An 18,378-nucleotide genomic window follows, 5' to 3' on the forward strand; every position below is an offset into this window, starting at 1 on the left:
CTGCTCTGTGGGAGATGGCTGGGTGGGGAGAAGGGGGGGCGAGGGCCCGGGGGGGCAGGGGAGCCGTGGGGTGGGCCTGCTCTGTGGGAGATGCCTGGGTGGGGAGAAGGGGGGGCGAGGGCCTGGGGGGGGCAGGGGAGCCTTGGGGGGGGGCTGCTCTTTGGGAGATGCCTGGGTGGGGAGAAGGGGGGGCGAGGGCCCGGGGGGGCAGGGGAGCCGTGGGGGGGGCCTGCTCTGTGGGAGATGCCTGGGTGGAGAGAAGGGGGGGCGAGGGCCCGGGGGGCAGGGGAGCCCTGGGGGGGGCCTGCTCTGTGGGAGATGTCTGGGTGGGGAGAAGGGGGGGCGAGGGCCCGGGGGGACAGGGGAGCCGTGGGGGGGGCCTGCTCTGTGGGAGATGCCTGGGTGGGGAGAAGGGGGGGCAGGGGAGCCGTGGGGGGGCGGGGAGCCGTGGGGGGGGCCTGCTCTGTGGGAGATGGCTGGGTGGGGAGAAGGGGGGGCGAGGGCCCGGGGGGACAGGGGAGCCGTGGGGGGGGGCCTGCTCTGTGGGAGATGGCTGGGTGGCAAGAAGGGGGGCGAGGGCCACAGGGGGGGCAAGGGAGCCGTGGGGGGGGGCCTGCTCTGTGGGAGATGGCTGGGTGGGGAGAAGGGGGGGCGAGGGCCCGGGGGGGCAGGGGAGCCGTGGGGGGTGCCTGCTCTGTGGGAGATGCCTGGGTGGGGAGAAGGGGGGGCGAGGGCCCGGGGGGGCAGAGGAGCCGTGGGGGGGCCTGCTCTGTGGGAGATGGCTGGGTGGGGAGAAGGGGGGGGCGAGGGCCCGGGGGGGCGGGGAGCCGTGGGGGGGCCTGCTCTGTGGGAGATGGCTGGGTGGGGAGAAGGGGGGGCGAGGGCCCGGGGGGGCAGGGGAGCCGTGGGGGGGGCCTGCTCTGTGGGAGATGCCTGGGTGGGGAGAAGGGGGGGCAGGGGAGCCGTGGGGGGGGGCCTGCTCTTTGGGAGATGCCTGGGTGGGGAGAAGGGGGGGCGAGGGCCCGGGGGGGCAGGGGAGCCGTGGGGGGGGCCTGCTCTGTGGGAGATGCCTGGGTGGGGAGAAGGGGGGGCAGGGGAGCCGTGGGGGGGGGCCTGCTCTTTGGGAGATGCCTGGGTGGGGAGAAGGGGGGGCGAGGGCCCGGGGGGGCAGGGGAGCCGTGGGGGGGGCCTGCTCTGTGGGAGATGCCTGGGTGGGGAGAAGGGGGGGCGAGGGCCCGGGGGGACAGGGGAGCCGTGGGGGGGCCTGCTCTGTGGGAGATGGCTGGGTGGGGAGAAGGGGGGCGAGGGCCACAGGGGGGGCAAGGGAGCCGTGGGGGGGGCCTGCTCTGTGGGAGATGGCTGGGTGGGGAGAAGGGGGGGCGAGGGCCCGGGGGGGCGGGGAGCCGTGGGGGGGCCTGCTCTGTGGGAGATGGCTGGGTGGGGAGAAGGGGGGGCGAGGGGCCCGGGGGGGCAGGGGAGCCGTGGGGGGGCCTGCTCTGTGGGAGATGCCTGGGTGGGGAGAAGGGGGGGCAGGGGAGCCGTGGGGGGGGGCCTGCTCTTTGGGAGATGCCTGGGTGGGGAGAAGGGGGGGCGAGGGCCCGGGGGGACAGGGGAGCCGTGGGGGGGCCTGCTCTGTGGGAGATGGCTGGGTGGGGAGAAGGGGGGCGAGGGCCACAGGGGGGGCAAGGGAGCCGTGGGGGGGGCCTGCTCTGTGGGAGATGGCTGGGTGGGGAGAAGGGGGGGCGAGGGCCCGGGGGGGCAGGGGAGCCGTGGGGGGGCCTGCTCTGTGGGAGATGGCTGGGTGGGGAGAAGGGGGGGCGAGGGCCCGGGGGGCCAGGGGAGCCATGGGGGGGCGAGAGGGGGGAGGCTGTTCAGGGGCGGGCGGGGCGGGCTGCAGCTGCATGTACGTTTGGCGCTCACGGCCCTTCTCCCGCGGCAGGACTCTGGTCGCTGGCCTACGAGCAGGAGCTCACCACCCCCTTGCACATCACAGCCGGGCGGGGCTACCTGGACTGCCTCCGGCACCTGCTGCTCCGGGGAGCGGCCGTGGACTTGGCGCCTGGCGGCAAGACGGCCCTGCACGAGGCCTGCGCGGCAGCCAGGACAGGCTGCGTGCGCCTGCTGCTCTCCTTCGGGGCCGACCCCGCGGCGGTCTCTGAGGCTGGCCACCAGCCCCTGCACCTCTGCCAGAGCACAGCCTCCATCCAGTGAGTCACCTCCGCCGCGCCCAGCCCGCCTGGGCAGAGGCTGCTTTCACCCCGGCCGCTGGGGCTGCCCCGGCAAGTGTCTGCCCGGCCGGCTGGCGTGCGCAGACTCTGGGAGCTGGTTGCAGGCTCCAGTCCCAAGGCTGCAGCTGCTGAGCATGGGGCCGGCTCAGACGGGCTTGTCACAGGCTCTGGGGCAGGCCCAGGCACGCAGCAAGGCCGGGCAGAGCTGCAGGCATCCACGAGTCCTGCTGCCCAGCCCTGTCCTGTTTGCTGGAACCCACTGGTCTCTGCACAGCGCTGCACAGGGCCCTGGGAGCCTGGGGCCACGGGGGAGGTGGGGGAACAGCAGGGTGGAGGCATAGGGGGTGAATGACAGGCAGGTGGGGGACTCAGGGGCTACTGGACACTAGGGGGGTGGGACTGGAGCTGGCTGAGGGTTGGGGGTGTGGCAATGGAGCGGGGGTGATGGCTGAGGGGTGGGGGGATGTGACGGGCCAGGCCGTGTCTGGGCACAGCTGAGAGCGTCCGCTCAGGGCGAATCGCTCACACTCGGGGCTCCTTACAGCCCCAGACTGGAGACCTTCCCAAACAGGCCACAAACCAGCCGCACCGAGCGCTCCAGAGGCCTGGCCAGCCAGAAACCTCACGAGCAAAACCCCTCGGACACCCCAGCTCTCCCTGTGCCCCGATCAGCCCTGGGGCTGCCCACAGGTGGGGGATCTTAGAGCCCAATCTCACCTACCTCAAACAAGTTCTGTCCGATTCCAAGAAACCAGCCACAGACCCCAGGTCACTTTACACTCTGGATTGCACCCACAAGAGTTTAGAATCTAAAATCTAAAGGTTTATTACTACAAGAAGCAGAAGCCTGAGAGTGAGGTTGTTAAAGTATCATACGTTACATGCACCGAATCTCCCAGTCCTCGGTGCAGGCTCTAGCAGAGGTGTTACAGCCGCTGGCTTAAAAGTCCTTGGTCACATCCCATGTCAGGATGGGTCCACAGTTCTTCCTGGTTCGTTGATCCCTGCAAGGCTGCATCCGGGGTCAGGGACAGATCTGAAGACCAAGGTGGAGTCGGCCACATGGCCTATTTATCTCCCACCCCGGCTTCTTCCAAGCTGGAGAGAGTCACATGGTCTCTGACCAGGCACCTAGATCCCTGCCCAGGTGGGTCTCTGGTACTTAGGAAACCTACTGTCCCTGGAGCCTTGCTAATTGGCATGTCCATAGGCCGAGCCCATCGCTCAACCACATACAGAGACACTTCCAGTCTCCACAGAGAGTCCGTATTCAGAACTCCACACCCCGACATTACACAGGCATATGAAGGGCAGACACAGAAACAATAGACACTTTTGTTTGACACCTCACATGCCCCCTTCGTACCAACTTTTGGGGCGAACACACCCCATGGGTGCAGCAGTGACCTGGCTGCTTCCCTTAAACTCCGGTAACGTGACAGGGGGTTATGGCTGAGGGGTAGGCAGTGGATGTGGGGGGGCCAGCTGTGGGGTGGGGGGGTTACAGCTGAGGGGTAGGCAGTGGATGTGGGGGGGCCAGCTGAGGGGTGGGGGGGTTATGGCTAAGGGGTAGGCGGTGGATGTGTGGGGGCCGGCTGAGGGGTGGGGGGGTTATGGCTGAGGGGTGGGCGATGGATGTGTGGGGGCCGGCTGAGGGGTGGGGGGGTTATGGCTAAGGGGTAGGCGGTGGATGTGTGGGGGCCGGATGAGGGGTTAGGGGTGGGTGATGGATGTGTGGGGGTGGGCTGAGGGGTGGGGGGGTTATGGCTGACGGGTGGGTGGTGGATGTGTGGGGGCCAGCTGAGGAGTTAGGTGTGGGTGACAGATGTGTGGGGGCCGGCTGAGGGGTGGGGGGGTTAGGGCTGAGGGGCGGGTGGTGGATGTGTGGGGGCCGGATGAGGGGTTAGAGGTGGGTGATGGATGTGTGGGGGTGGGCTGAGGGGTGGGGGGGTTATGGCTGAGGGGTGGGTGGTGGATGTGTGGGGGCCGGATGAGGGGTTAGGGGTGGGTGATGGATGTGTGGGGGTGGGCTGAGGGGTGGGGGGGTTAGGGCTGAGGGGTGGGTGGTGGATGTGTGGGGGCCGGATGAGGGGTTAGGGGTGGGTGATGGATGTGTGGGGGTGGGCTGAGGGGTGGGGGGTTAGGGCTGAGGGGTGGGTGGTGGATGTGTGGGGGCCGGATGAGGGGTTAGGGGTGGGTGGTGGATGTGTGGGGGTGGGCTGAGGGGTGGGGGGGTTACGGCTGAGGGGTGGGCGGTGGATGTGTGGGGGTGGGCTGAGGGGTGGGGGGTTATGGCTGAGGGGTGGGTGGTGGATGTGTGGGGGCCGGCTGAGGGGTGGGGGGGTTATGGCTGAGGGGTGGGTGGTGGATGTGTGGGGGCCGGCTGAGGGGTGGGGGGGTTATGGCTGAGGGACAGGCGGACGTATGGGCAGCACGCAGCAGGTGGATGGAATGGCAGATGAGGAAGGGGCCGAGGGGATGGGGGTGGGGCAGGGGAGGGTGCTCGTTGCCGAGGTGCCCTGTGCCGTGGGGGTGGGTGTGGGGCGGGGAAGGCTGCTCGTTACTGAGGTGCCCTATGCAATGGGGGCGGGTGTGGGGCGAGGGAGGGTGCTCATTACCAAGGTGCCCTGTGTCATGGGGTGGGTGTGGGGCGGGGGTGGGTGCTCGTTACCGAAGTACCCTCTGTCGTGGGGGTGTGTGTGGGGCGGGGAGGGTGCTCGTTACCGAAGTGCCCTGTGTCATGCGAGTGGGTGTGGGGCGGGGGAGGGTTCACTTTACCAAGGTGCCCTGTGTCGTGGGGGTGGGTGTGGGGCGGGGAGGGTGCTCGTTACCGAAGTGCCCTGTGTCATGCGAGTGGGTGTGGGGCGGGGGAGGGTTCACTTTACCGAGGTGCCCTGTGTCGTGGGGGTGGTGTGTGGGGCGGGGAGGGTGCTCGTTACCGAGATGCCCTGTGCCGTGGGGGTGGGTGTGGGGCGGGACGGGTGCTCGTTACCGAGATGCCCTGTGCCGTGGGGGTGGGGGTGGGGGTGGGGCGGGGTGGGTGCTCGTTACCAAAGTGCCCTGTGTCCTGCGAGTGGGTGTGGGGCGGGGGAGGGTGCTCGTTACCGAGGTGCCTGTGCTGTGGGGGTGGGCCGGGGAGGGTGCTCGTTACCGAGGTGCCTGTGCCGTGGGGGTGGGGGTGGGGCGGGGGAGGGTGCTCGTTACCGAGGTACCTGTGCCGTGGGGGTGGGTGTGTGGGGTGGGGCGGGTGCTCTTTACCGAGTTGCCCTGTGCCGTGGGGGTGGGTGTGGGGTGGGATTGGGTGCTCGTTACCGAAGTACCCTGTGCCGTGGGGGTGGGGATAGGGCGGGGTGGGTGCTCATTACCATAGTGCGCTGTGCCGTGGGGTGTGGGTGTGGGGCGGGGAGGGTGCTCGTTACTGAGGTGCCTGTGCTGTGGAGGTGGGGGTGGGGCGGGGGAGGGTGCTCGTTACCGAGGTGCCCTGTGCCGTGGGGGTGGGTGTGGGGTGGGTGCTCATTACCGAAGTGCGCTGTGCCGTTGGGGTGGGTGTGGGGCGGGGTGGGTGCTCTTTACCAAGGTGCCCTGTGCCATGGGGTTGGGTGTGGGGCGGGGTGGGTGCTCTTTACCAAGGTGCTCTTTGCCGTGGGGGTGGGTGTGGGGCGGGGGGGGGTGCTCGTTACCGAAGTGCCCTGTGCTGTGGGGGTGGGTCTGGGGTGGGGGTGGGTGCTCATTACCGAAGTGCCCTGTGCTGTGGGGGTGGGTCTGGGGTGGGGGTGGGTGCTCGTTACCGAGGTGCCCTGTGTCATAGAATCATAGGACTGGAAGGGACCTCGAGAGGTCATCCAGTCCAGCCCCCCGCCCTTAAGGCAGGACCAAGCTCCGTCTACACCATCCCTGACAGATGTCTATCCAACCTGTTCTTAAATATCTCCAGAGAGGGAGATTCCACCACCTCCCTTGGCAATTTATTCCAATATTTGACCACCCCTGACAGTTAGGAATTTTTTCCTAATGTCCAATCTAAACCTCCCCTGCTGCACTTTAAGCCCATTACTCCTTGTCCTGTCCTCAGAAACCAAGAGGAACAAATTTTCTCCTTCCTCCTTGTGACACCCTTTTAGATATTTGAAAACCGCTATCATGTCCCCCCTTAATCTTCTTTTTTCCAAACTAAACAAGCCCAGTTCATGAAGCCTGGCTTCATACGTCATGTTCTCTAGACCTTTAATCATTCTTGTCGCTCTTCTCTGTACCCTTTCCAATTTCTCCACATCTTTCTTGAAATGTGGCGCCCAGAACTGGACACAGTACTCCAGCTGAGGCCTAACTAGTGCAGAGTAGAGCGGCAGAATGACTTCACGAGTTTTGCTTACAACACACCTGTTGATACAACCTAGAATCATATTTGCTTTTTTTGCAACAGCATCACACTGTTGACTCATATTCAACTTGTGGTCCACTATGACCCCTAGATCCCTTTCTGCCATGCTCCTTCCTAGACAGTCGCTTCCCATCTTGTATGTATGGAACTGATTGTTCCTTCCTAAGTGGAGCACTTTGCATTTCTCTTTATTAAACCTCATCCTGTTTACCTCTGACCATTTCTCTAACTTGCTAAGGTCATTTTGAATTATGTCCCTATCCTCCAAAGAAGTCGCAACCCCACCCAGTTTGGTATCATCTGCAAACTTAATAAGCGTACTCTCTATCCCAATATCTACATCATTGATGAAGATATTGAACAGTACGGGTCCCAAAACAGACCCTTGAGGAACTCCACTTGTTATCCCTTTCCAGCAGGATTTAGCACCGTTAACAACTCCTCTCTGACTACGGTTATCCAGCCAATTATGCACCCACCTTATCGTGGCCCTATCTAAGTTATATTTGCCTAGTTTATCAATAAGAATATCATGCGAGACCGTATCAAATGCCTTACTAAAGTCTAGGTATACGACATCCACCGCTTCTCCCTTATCCACAAGGCTCGTTATCCTATCAAAGAAAGCTATCAGATTAGTTTGGCATGACTTGTTCTTCACAAACCCATGCTGGCTATTCCCTATCACTTTATTACCTTCCAAGTGTTTGCATATGATTTCCTTAATTACCTGCTCCATTATCTTCCCTGGGACAGACGTTAAACTGACTGGTCTGTAGTTTCCTGGGTTGTTCTTATCCCCTTTTTATAGATGGGCACAATATTTGCCCTTTTCCAGTCTTCTGGAATCTCCCCTGTCTGCCATGATTTTTCAAAGATCATAGCTAAAGGCTCAGATACCTCCTCTATCAGCTCCTTGAGTATCCTGGGATGCATTTCATCAGGACCTGGTGACTTGCCGACATCTAACTTTCCTAAGTGATTTTTAACTTGTTCTTTGTGTATCCTATCTTCTAAACTTACCCTCTCTCTGCTTGTATTCACTACGTTAGGCACACCTCCAGACTTCTCGGTGAAGACCGAAACAAAGAAGTCATTGAGCATCTCCGCCATTTCCAAGTTTCCTGTTACTGCTTCTCCCTCCTCACTAAGCAGTGGGCCTACCCTGTCCTTGGTCTTCCTCTTGCTTCTATTGTATTTATAAAAGGTCTTCTTGTTTCCCTTTATGCCTGTAGCTAGTTTGATCTCATTTTGTGCCTTTGCCTTTCTAATCTTGCCCCTGCATTCCCGTGTTGCTTGCCTATATTCATCCTTTGTTAGTTGTCCTAGGCTGTGTCCAGACTCAGGGGTTTTTTCGAAAAAAGTAGCCCTTTTTCGAAAAAACTTCCCCTGCGTCCAGACTCAAGCCGCGTTCTTTCGAAATTAATTCGAAAGAACGCGGCTTTTCTTTCGATGGCGGTAAACCTCAATTTACGAGGAAGAACGCCTTCTTTCGAAAGTTCCTCTTTCGAAAGAAGGCGTTCTTCAATGTAAATAGGGCTTCTTCGAAAGAGAGCATCCAGACTCACTGGATGCTTTCTTTCGAAAAAGCAAGCCGCTTTTTCGAAATTTCTCCGTGCAGTCTAGACGCTCTCTTTCGAAAGAGGCTCTTTCGAAAGATGCTTTCGAAAGAGCCTCTTTCGAAAGAAGCCTGCAGTCTAGACATAGCCCTAGTTTCCATTTTTTATATGACTCCTTTTTTATTTTGAGATCATGCAAGATCTCCTTGTTAAGCCAAGCTGGTCTTTTGCCATATTTTCTGTCTTTCCTACACAGCGGAATTGTTTGCTTTTGGGCCCTTAACAACGTCCCTTTGAAATACTTCCAACTCTCCTCAGTTGTTTTTCCCTTCAGTCTTGCTTCCCATGGGACCTTACCTACAAGTTCTCTGAGCTTATCAAAATCTGCCTTCCTGAAATCCATTCCCTCAATTGTGCTGGTCTCCCTCCTACCTTTCCTTAAGATCATGAACTCTATTATTTCGTGATCACTGTCCCCTATACTGTCTTCCACTTTCAAGTTCTCAACTAGTTCCTCCCTATTTGTTAAAACCAAATCCAGAACAGCTTCTCCTCTGGTAGCTTTTTCAACCTTCTGAAACAGAAAGTTGTCTCCAATGCAGTCCAGAAACTTATTGGATAGCCTGTGCCTCGCTGTGTTAGTTTCCCAACATATGTCTGGATAGTTGAAGTCCCCCATCACTACCAAATCTTGGGCTTTGGATAGTGTGACAGACCGGGCCGTGTCTGGGCACAGCTTAGGGCGTCCGCTCAGGGCGAATTGCTCAAATCCGGGGCTCTTTACAGTCCCCCTGACCGGCGACCTCTCCAAACAGGCCACAAACCAGCCTCACAGAGCGCTTCAGCAGCCTGCCTGAAGCCTCCCGAGCAAAACCCCTCCGACACCCCCAGCAATATCCGTGCCCCAGATGGCCCCGGGCCTATACACAGGTGGGGGGTCCTAGCACCCAATCCCACCTACCCCGAACAAGTTCTGTCCGGTTCCAAGAAACCAGCCACAGATCCCTGGTCAATTTACCCTCTGGACCTTACCACAAATCACGCTGGGCCAATCCTTTAGAATCTATATCTAAAGGTTTATTATTACAAGAAAGAAAAGCCTGAGAGTAAGGTTATTAAAGTGCAGTATGTTACATGCACCGAATCTCCCAGTTCTCGATGCAGGCTCTAGCAGAGATGTTGCAGCTGCTGGTTAAAAGTCCTTATTGCACATCCTACGATCAGGATGGGTTCCCAGGTCTTCTGGGCTCTTCAATCCCTGCAGTGCTGCCTCTGGGATGAAGTGCTGAGCTGAGAACAAAATGGCATCGACCACATGGCCTCTTTATACTCCTTCCTGGCCTCTTCTAGTCTGCAGCAAGTCACCTGGTCATAGGCCAATCTCTATATTTCCTGCTGGCTGCCCTCAGGTGACAAATCCCATTCTTTGGGTGTGTCCATAGCCTATTGAGAGCCATTGTTCCACAAGGCTTTGCTACTCAGCCTGTCCATAGCCATGCTTAACCACATTCACAGAAATATTCAGCTTCCACACAGATTACAGATTCCTACCTACACACACAGACATTATACACTCACGTAAATAGCGTACATAAGATCAACAAACAATAATCTCCCATTCAATACCCCACATGGCTCCCCCCACACCAATTTCTGGGGCCAGCACCCCCACCTAGGGGTGCAGCAGCGATCTGGCTGCTTCCCTCCAATTCAGCAACGTGACAGATAGTTTTGTTAATTGTTTAAAAAAGGCCTCATCCACCTCTTCCACCTGGCTAGGTGGCCTGTAGTAGACTCCTAGCATGATATCACCCTCGTTTTTTACCCCTTTTAGCTTAACCCAGAGACTCTCTACACAGCTATCTCCTACGTTCATCTCCACTTCAGTTCAAGCGTGTACATTTTTAATATACAAGGCAACCCCTCCTCCCTTTTTTCCCTGTCTGTCCTTCCTGAGCAAGCCGTACCCTTCCATACCAACATTCCAATCATGTGTCCCATCCCACCAGGTTTCTGTAATACCAATGATATCATAGTTGTATTTATTGGTTAGCAATTCCAGTTCTTCCTGCTTATTACCCATACTTCTCGCATTTGTATATAGGCATCTAAGATACTGATTTGATCTTGCCTCCCTGTTGTGCCCTGACCCTCCTTTCTCCTTGCCATTATAGGCCGTAGTCCCCCCCATTTCCAACCCATCTCCCAGTCCCGCACATGCAGCACTTACCTGTGGGCTTTGCTCAGCTGTCCCCGTCAAACCTAGTTTAAAGCCCTCCTCACAAGGTTAGCCAGTCTGTGTCCAAACAAGGCCTTCCTGCTCCTGGAAAGGTGAACTCCATCTCCGCCAAGCAGTCCTTCCTGGAAGAGCCCCCCGTGATCAAGGAAGCCAAAGCCGTCCTGGCGACACCATCCTCGCAGCCAGGCATTCACCTCCAGGATGCACCTCTCTCTGCCCGGGCCCCTACCTTTGACAGGAAGGATAGAAGAGAATACCACCTGCGCCCCCAAACTCCCTCACCCGTACTCCCAAAGCCCTGTAGTCACACTTGATCCGCTCAGTGTCACACCTGGCAGTATCATTTGTGCCCACGTGGATGAGTAGCATGGGGTAGTAGTCAGAGGGCCGGATAATCCTCGACAATGCCTCCGTAACATCTCGGATACGGGCCCCTGGCAGACAGCATACCTCTCGAGATGAGCTGTCAGGGCGACAGATGGGTGCCTCCGTTCCCCTCAGAAGAGAGTCTCCAACCACCATTACCCTACGTTTCCTCCTCGCAGTGGTGGCAGGAGACTGCTCAACCTTGGTGGTGCAAGGCCTGGTCTCCTCCACTGTGGGGGGTGACTCCTTGTCTCCTGCTGAAAGTAAAGTGTAACGGTTATGTGACAACACAGTGGGAGGGTTAGGAGCAGGGGTGGAACACTGCCTGCTGCCGGAAGTAACCAGCTGCCAGTGCTCACCCTGCACCACTGCCTCCTCCATAAGTGGCTGGTCAACAGTCCCACATCCTAGGACAGTGACCTCCGTGGACTCCACAGGAATACTGTCCAGGAATTCCTCATGGCTTCGAATGCTCCTCAGCCTGGCCACCTCCTCCTGTAGCTCTCCCACCTGCTGCCTGAGAGATTCCACCAGCAGGCACCTTTCACAACGGTTGTCTCCCTCAGCCTGGAGATCACTCAGTGGGAATTGCAAGCCACAAATACAGCAAGACCACACCAGGACCTGGGTAGAGGCATCCATGCTCAGGTTCTCCGTCTGGATACAGGCACAGGTGGAGGAGACAGGAGAAGTACTGGCACACGCGCTTCGGGTCTTCATCACCATCAGTCACTCCCTCTGCTCAACTCCCTCTTCAACTCTCCTGTCTGCAGTCCCCTGTCCGCTTCGTGTCATCGGGGTGGGTGTGGGGCGGGGAGGGTGCTCGTTACCGAAGTGCCTGTGCTGTGGGGGTGGGTCTGGGGTGGGGGAGGGTGCTCGTTACCGAAGTGCCCTGTGCTGTGGGGGTGGGTCTGGGGTGGGGGTGGGTGCTCGTTACCGAGGTGCCCTGTACCGTGGGGGTGTGTGTGGGGCGGGGAGGGTGCGCGTTACCGAAGTGTGCTGTGCTGTGGGGGTGGGGGTGGGGCGGGTGGGTGCTCGTTACCGAGATGCCCTGTGCCATGGCGGTGGGTAGTGGGGCAGGGCGGGCGGGGCGGGTGCTCGTTACCGACATGCCCTGTGCGGTGGGGTGTGTGGGGGCGGGGCGGGGGCGCGTTACCGAGGGTCCCTGTGCCGTGGGGGTGTGTGGGGGTGGGGCGGGGCGGGGTGCGTGGTTACCGAGGTGCCCTGTGCCGTGGGGGTGGTGTGTGGGGCGGGGCGGCTGCGCATTACCGAGGTGCCCCTGTACCATGGGGGTGTGTGTGGGGCAGGGCGGTGCGCGTTACCGAGGTGCTCTGTGCCGTGGGGGTGTGCGTGGGGCGGGGCGGTGTGCGAGTTACCGAGGTGCCCTGTGCCATGGGGGTGTGTGTGTGGGCGGGGCGGGCAGGTGCGTGTTACCGAGGTGCTCTGTGCCATGGGGGTGTGCGTGGGGCGGGGCGGGGCGGGTGCGAGTTACCGAGGTGCCCTGTGCCGTGGGGGTGTGTTTGGGGCGGGGCGGGGCGGGTGCGAGTTACCGAGGTGCCCTGTGCCGTGGGGGTGTGAGTGGGGCGGGGCGGGTGCGAGTTACCGAGGTGCCCTGTGCCGTGGGGGTGTGTGTGGGGCGGGCGGGTGCGAGTTACCGAGGTGCCCTGTGCCGTGGGGGTGTGTGTGGGTGGGGCTGGGTGCGCGTTACCGAGGTGCCCTGTGCCGTGGGGGTGTGTGTGGGGCGGGGCGGGGCGGGTGCGAGTTACCGAGGTGCCCTGTGCCGTGGGGGTGTAGTGTGTGGGCGGGGCGGGGCGGGTGCGAGTTACCGAGGTGCCCTGTGCCGTGGGGGTGTGTGTGGGGCGGGGCGGGTGCGCGTTACCGAGGTGCCCTGTGCCGTGGGGGTGTGTGTGGGGCGGGGCGGGTGCGAGTTACCGAGGTGCCCTGTGCCGTGGGGGGTGTGTGTGGGGCGGGGCGGGTGCGCGTTACCGAGGTGCCCTGTGCCGTGGGGGTGTGTGTGGGACGGGGGCGGTGCGCGTTACCGAGGTGCCCTGTGCCATGGGAGTGTGCGTGGGGCGGGGCGGGGTGCGCGTTACCGAGGTGCCCTGTACCGTGGGGGGGTGTGTGGGGCGGGGCGGTGGTGCGCGTTACCGTGGTCCCCTGTGCCGTGCAGGTGTGCCGGTTGCTGCTGGAGCATGGCGCCAGCGTGAACAGCCGGACGGAGGAGGAGCAGGACACGGCGCTGCACGTGGCGGCCCGGAACGGCCTGGAAGAGCATGTCCAGCTGTTCCTGCTCCGTGGCGCGGCGCTGGAGGCCGAGAACGAGGAGGGGCAGACCCCGCTGGTCAGCGCCTGCGCCCAGGCGCACCCCGCCCAGGACATGGAGCGCTACTACCGCGTCTGCCAGCAGCTGGTGCAGGGCGGTGCCAGCGTCGACGCTGCCGACCGAGACCAGCAGCGCCCGCTGCACCACGCCTGCAGGAACGCCAACGCCACGTGGTGGAGCTGCTGCTGGCCCATGGCGCCCAACGTCAACGTCATGAGCCTACAGCGGCAAACACGGCCATGCACAACATCCTGCAGGTGGCGGCCTACAAGCTGGGGCACCGGCCGGAGCGTGTGGTGCAGGCGCTGCTCAACCACGGCTCCATACGCGTCTGGCCTGGGGCCCTCGTCAAGGTGTGGCTATGTGGAAGCTGCGTGGCTGTGTTGAGTGCCCCCCCCCCAAGAGTTAGCTCCTCGCCGGCAGACAGGGACCCCCAGACAAGCACCGAGAATCCTAGAAGCCCAGGGCGGGCAGAGAGCGCAGGAGACACCGAGGTCCTGGCCCCCTGCCCAAGCAGGACCAGCCCTGACTCCACCAGCCCAGCGAGGGCTTGGCCAGGCCTAGACCTTACCACCTTGATGGATGGCGATTCCGCCTACTCCCCAGGGAACCCAGCCCAGCACGTCCCACCCCCCTAGGGAAAGAGTTTCCCTAATCTCCAGCCCTAGACACCCCCCTGCAACGGGAGCCCCTTGCTCCTCGTTCTGCACCCGCCCCCACGAGACCAGCCTCTCCGTCCTCTCTGGAACCCTGCAGGGAGGTGCAGGCTGCTCTCAAATCCCCCCCCCCTCACTCTGCTCTTCCGCAGACTGAACCGACCCAGCTTCCCTCAGCCTCTCCGTCCTCTCTGGAACCCTGCAGGGAGGTGCAGGCTGCTCTCAAATCCCCCCCCCCTCGCTCTGCTCTTCCGCAGACTGAACCGACCCAGCTCCCTCAGCCTCTCCGTCCTCTCTGGAACCCCTGCAGGGAGGTGCAGGCTGCTCTCAAACCCCCCCCCCTCGCTCTGCTCTTCCATAGACTGAACCGACCCAGCTCCCTCAGCCTCTCCGTCCTCTCTGGAACCCCTGCAGGGAGGTGCAGGCTGCTCTCAAATCCCCCCCCCCCTCGCTCTGCTCTTCCGCAGACTGAACCGACCCTGCTCCCTCAGCCTCTCCGTCCTCTCTGGAACCCCTGCAGGGAGGTGCAGGCTGCTCTCAAATCCCCACCCCCCCCTCGCTCTGCTCTTCCGCAGACTGAACCGACCCAGCTCCCTCAGCCTCTCCGTCCTCTCTGGGACCCCTGCAGGGAGGTGCAGGCTGCTCTCAAATCCCCCCCCCCGCCGCTCTGCTCTTCCACAGACTGACCGACCAGCTCCCTCAGCCTCTCCGTCCTCTCTGGAACCCCTGCAGGGAGGTGCAGGCTGCTCTCAATTCCCCCCCCCCCTCGCTCTGCTCTTTCGCAGACTGAACCGACCCAGCTCCCTCAGCCTCTCCGTCCTCTCTGGAACCCCCTGCAGGGAGGTGCAGGCTGCTCTCAAATCCCCCCCGCCCCCCGCTCTGCTCTTCCATAGACTGAACCGACCCAGCTCCCTCAGCCTCTCCGTCCTCTCTGGAACCCCCTGCAGGGAGGTGCAGGCTGCTCTCAAATCCCCCCCCCCTCGCTCTCCTCTTCCGCAGACTGAACCAACCCAGCTCCCTCAGCCTCTCCGTCCTCTCTGGAACCCCTGCAGGGAGGTGCAGGCTGCTCTCAAATCCCCCCCCCCCTCGCTCTGCTCTTTCGCAGACTGAACCGACCCAGCTCCCTCAGCCTCTCCGTCCTCTCTGGAACCCCCTGCAGGGAGGTGCAGGCTGCTCTCAAAATCCCCCCCGCCCCCCGCTCTGCTCTTCCATAGACTGAACCGACCCAGCTCCCTCAGCCTCTCCGTCTCTCTGGAACCCCCTGCAGGGAGGTGCAGGCTGCTCTCAAATCCCCCCCCCTCGCTCTCCTCTTCCGCAGACTGAACCAACCCAGCTCCCTCACCCTCTCCGTCCTCTCTGGAACCCCCTGCAGGGAGGTGCAGGCTGCTCTCAAATCCCCCCCCCCCTCGCTCTCCTCTTCCGCAGACTGAACCGACCCAGCTCCCTCACCCTCTCCGTCCTCTCTGGAACCCCCTGCAGGGAGGTGCAGGCTGCTCTCAAATCCCCCCCCCCCTCGCTCTGCTCTTCCGCAGACTGAACCGACCCCAGCTCCCTCAGCCTCTCCGTCCTCTCTGGAACCCCTGCAGGGAGGTGCAGGCTGCTCTCAAATCCCCCCCCTCGCTCTGCTCTTCCCACAGACTGAACCGACCCAGCTCCCTCAGCCTCTCCGTCCTCTCTGGAACCCCTGCAGGGAGGTGCAGGCTGCTCTCAAATCCCCCCCCTCGCTCTGCTCTTCCACAGACTGAACCGACCCAGCTCCCTCAGCCTCTCCGTCCTCTCTGGAACCCCTGCAGGGAGGTGCAGGCTGCTCTCAATCCCCCCCCCCCCTCGCTCTGCTCTTCGCAGACTGAACCGACCCAGCTCCCTCAGCCTCTCCGTCCTCTCTGGAACCCCTGCAGGGAGGTGCAGGCTGCTCTCAAATCCCCCCCCCCCTCGCTCTGCTCTTCCGCAGACTGAACCGACCCAGCTCCCTCAGCCTCTCCGTCCTCTCTGGAACCCCTGCAGGGAGGTGCAGGCTGCTCTCAAATCCCCCCCCTCGCTCTGCTCTTCCACAGACTGAACGACCCAGCTCCCTCAGCCTCTCCATCCTCTCTGGAACCCCTGCAGGGAGGTGCAGGCTGCTCTCAAATCCCCCCCCTCGCTCTGCTCTTCCACAGACTGAACCGACCCAGGCTCCTCAGCCTCTCCGTCCTCTCTGGAACCCCTGCAGGGAGGTGCAGGCTGGCTCTCAAATCCCCCCCCTCGCTCTGCTCTTCCACAGACTGAACCGACCCAGCTCCCTCAGCCTCTCCGTCCTCTCTGGAACCCCTGCAGGGAGGTGCAGGCTGCTCTCAAATCCCCCCCCTCGCTCTGCTCTTCCACAGACTGAACCAACCCCAGCTCCCCTCAGCCTCTCCGTCCTCTCTGGGAACCCCTGCAGGGAGGTGCAGGCTGCTCTCAAATCCCCCCCACCCCCCCGCTCTGCTCTTCCGCAGACTGAACCGACCCAGCTCCCTCAGCCTCTCCGTCCTCTCTGGGACCCCCTGCAGGGAGGTGCAGGCTGCTCTCAACCCCCCCCCCCCCCGCTCTGCTCTTCCGCAGACTGAACCGACCCCAGCTCCCTCAGCCTCTCCGTCCTCTCTGGAACCCCCTTCAGGGAGGTGCAGGCTGCTCTCAAATCCCCCCCGCCCCCCGCTCTGCTCTTCATAGACTGAACCGACCCAGCTCCCTCAGCCTCTCCGTCCTCTCTGGAACCCCCTGCAGGGAGGTGCAGGCTGCTCTCAAATCTCCCCCCCCCCTCCCGCTCTGCTCTTCCATAGACTGAACCAACCAGCTCCCTCAGCCTCTCCGTCCTCTCTGGAACCCCTGCAGGGAGGTGCAGGCTGCTCTCAAATCTCCCCCCCCACTCGCTCTGCTCTTCCACAGACTGAACCGACCCAGCTCCCTCAGCCTCTCCGTCCTCTCTGGACCCCTGCAGGGAGGTGCAGGCTGCTCTCAAATCCCCCCCCCCCCTCGCTCTCCTCTTCCGCAGACTGAACCAACCCAGCTCCCTCAGCCTCTCCGTCCTCTCTGGAAACCCCTGCAGGGAGGTGCAGGCTGCTCTCAAATCTCCCCCCCCCCCCTCGCTCTGCTCTTCCACAGACTGAACCGACCCAGCTCCCTCAGCCTCTCCGTCCTCTCTGGAACCCCTGCAGGGAGGTGCAGGCTGCTCTCAAACCCCCCCCCCCTCTCTCTGCTCTTCCGCAGACTGAACCGACCCAGCTCCTCAGCCTCTCCGTCCTCTCTGGAACCCCTGCAGGAGGTGCAGGCTGCTCTCAAATCTCCCCCCCCCCCTCGCTCTGCTCTTCCGCAGACTGAACCGACCCAGCTCCCTCAGCCTCTCCGTCCTCTCTGGAACCCCTGCAGGGAGGTGCAGGCTGCTCTCAAATCCCCCCCCCCCCAGCTCTGCTCTTCCGCAGACTGAACCGACCCAGCTCCCTCAGCCTCTCCGTCCTCTCTGGAACCCCCTGCAGGGAGGTGCAGGCTGCTCTCAAATCCCCCCCCCCCCCGCTCTGCTCCTCCATAGACTGAACCGACCCAGCTCCTCAGCCTCTCCGTCCTCTCTGGAACCCCCTGCAGGGAGGTGCAGGCTGCTCTCAAATCTCCCCCCCCCCGCTCTGCTCTTCCGCAGACTGAACCGACCCAGCTCCCTCAGCCTCTCCGTCCTCTCTGGAACCCCTGCAGGGAGGTGCAGGCTGCTCTCAAATCCCCCCCCCCCCCCCCCCGCTCTGCTCTTCCACAGACTGTACCGACCCAGCTCCCTCAGCCTCTCCGTCCTCTCTGGAACCCTGCAGGGAGGTGCAGGCTGCTCTCAAATCCCCCCCCCCCCCCGCTCTGCTCTTCCTAGACTGAACCGACCCAGCTCCCTCAGCCTCTCCGTCCTCTCTGGAACCCCTGCAGGGAGGTGCAGGCTGCTCTCAAATCCCCCCCCTCGCTCTGCTCTTCCACAGACTGAACCGACCCAGCTCCCTCAGCCTCTCCGTCCTCTCTGGAACCCCTGCAGGGAGGTGCAGGCTGCTCTCAAATCCCCCCCCCCCTCGCTCTGCTCTTCCGCAGACTGACCGACCCAGCTCCCTCAGCCTCTCCGTCCTCTCTGGAACCCTGCAGGGAGGTGCAGGCTGCTCTCAAACCCCCACCCCCCTCGCTCTGCTCTTCCGCAGACTGAACCGACCCAGCTCCCTCAGCCTCTCCGTCCTCTCTGGAACCCTGCAGGGAGGTGCAGGCTGCTCTCAACCCCCCCCCCCCCCGCTCTGCTCTTCCGCAGACTGAACCGACCCAGCTCCCCTCAGCCTCTCCGTCCTCTCTGGAACCCTGCAGGGAGGTGCAGGCTGCTCTCAAATCCCCCCCCCCCCCCGCTCTGCTCTTCCATAGACTGAACCGACCCAGCTCCCTCAGCCTCTCCGTCCTCTCTGGAACCCCTGCAGGGAGGTGCAGGCTGCTCTCAAATTCCCCCCCCCCCCCCCGCTCTGCTCTTCCACAGACTGAACCGACCCAGCTCCCTCAGCCTCTCCGTCCTCTCTGGAACCCCTGCAGGGAGGTGCAGGCTGCTCTCAAATCCCCCCCCCCCCCGCTCTGCTCTTCCACAGACTGAACCGACCCAGCTCCCTC

At 62.1% G+C, this 18,378-nt stretch overlaps 1 protein-coding gene across 1 annotated transcript in view; it reads left to right on the forward strand.

Annotated features, from left to right (window-relative positions):
- The window catches only part of ASB10 (ankyrin repeat and SOCS box containing 10), a 36,877-nt gene that overhangs the window by 13,157 nt on the left and 5,342 nt on the right, over window positions 1-18,378 (forward strand). Inside the window, 3 exon segments of the mRNA XM_075917561.1 lie at window positions 1,940-2,211; window positions 12,944-13,259; window positions 13,262-13,449. Coding sequence (XP_075773676.1) covers window positions 1,940-2,211; window positions 12,944-13,259; window positions 13,262-13,449 — 776 coding nt within the window.

This window comes from Pelodiscus sinensis, unplaced genomic scaffold (assembly GCF_049634645.1).
Source record: "Pelodiscus sinensis isolate JC-2024 unplaced genomic scaffold, ASM4963464v1 ctg63, whole genome shotgun sequence".
Classification (NCBI taxonomy): Eukaryota; Metazoa; Chordata; order Testudines; family Trionychidae; genus Pelodiscus; species Pelodiscus sinensis.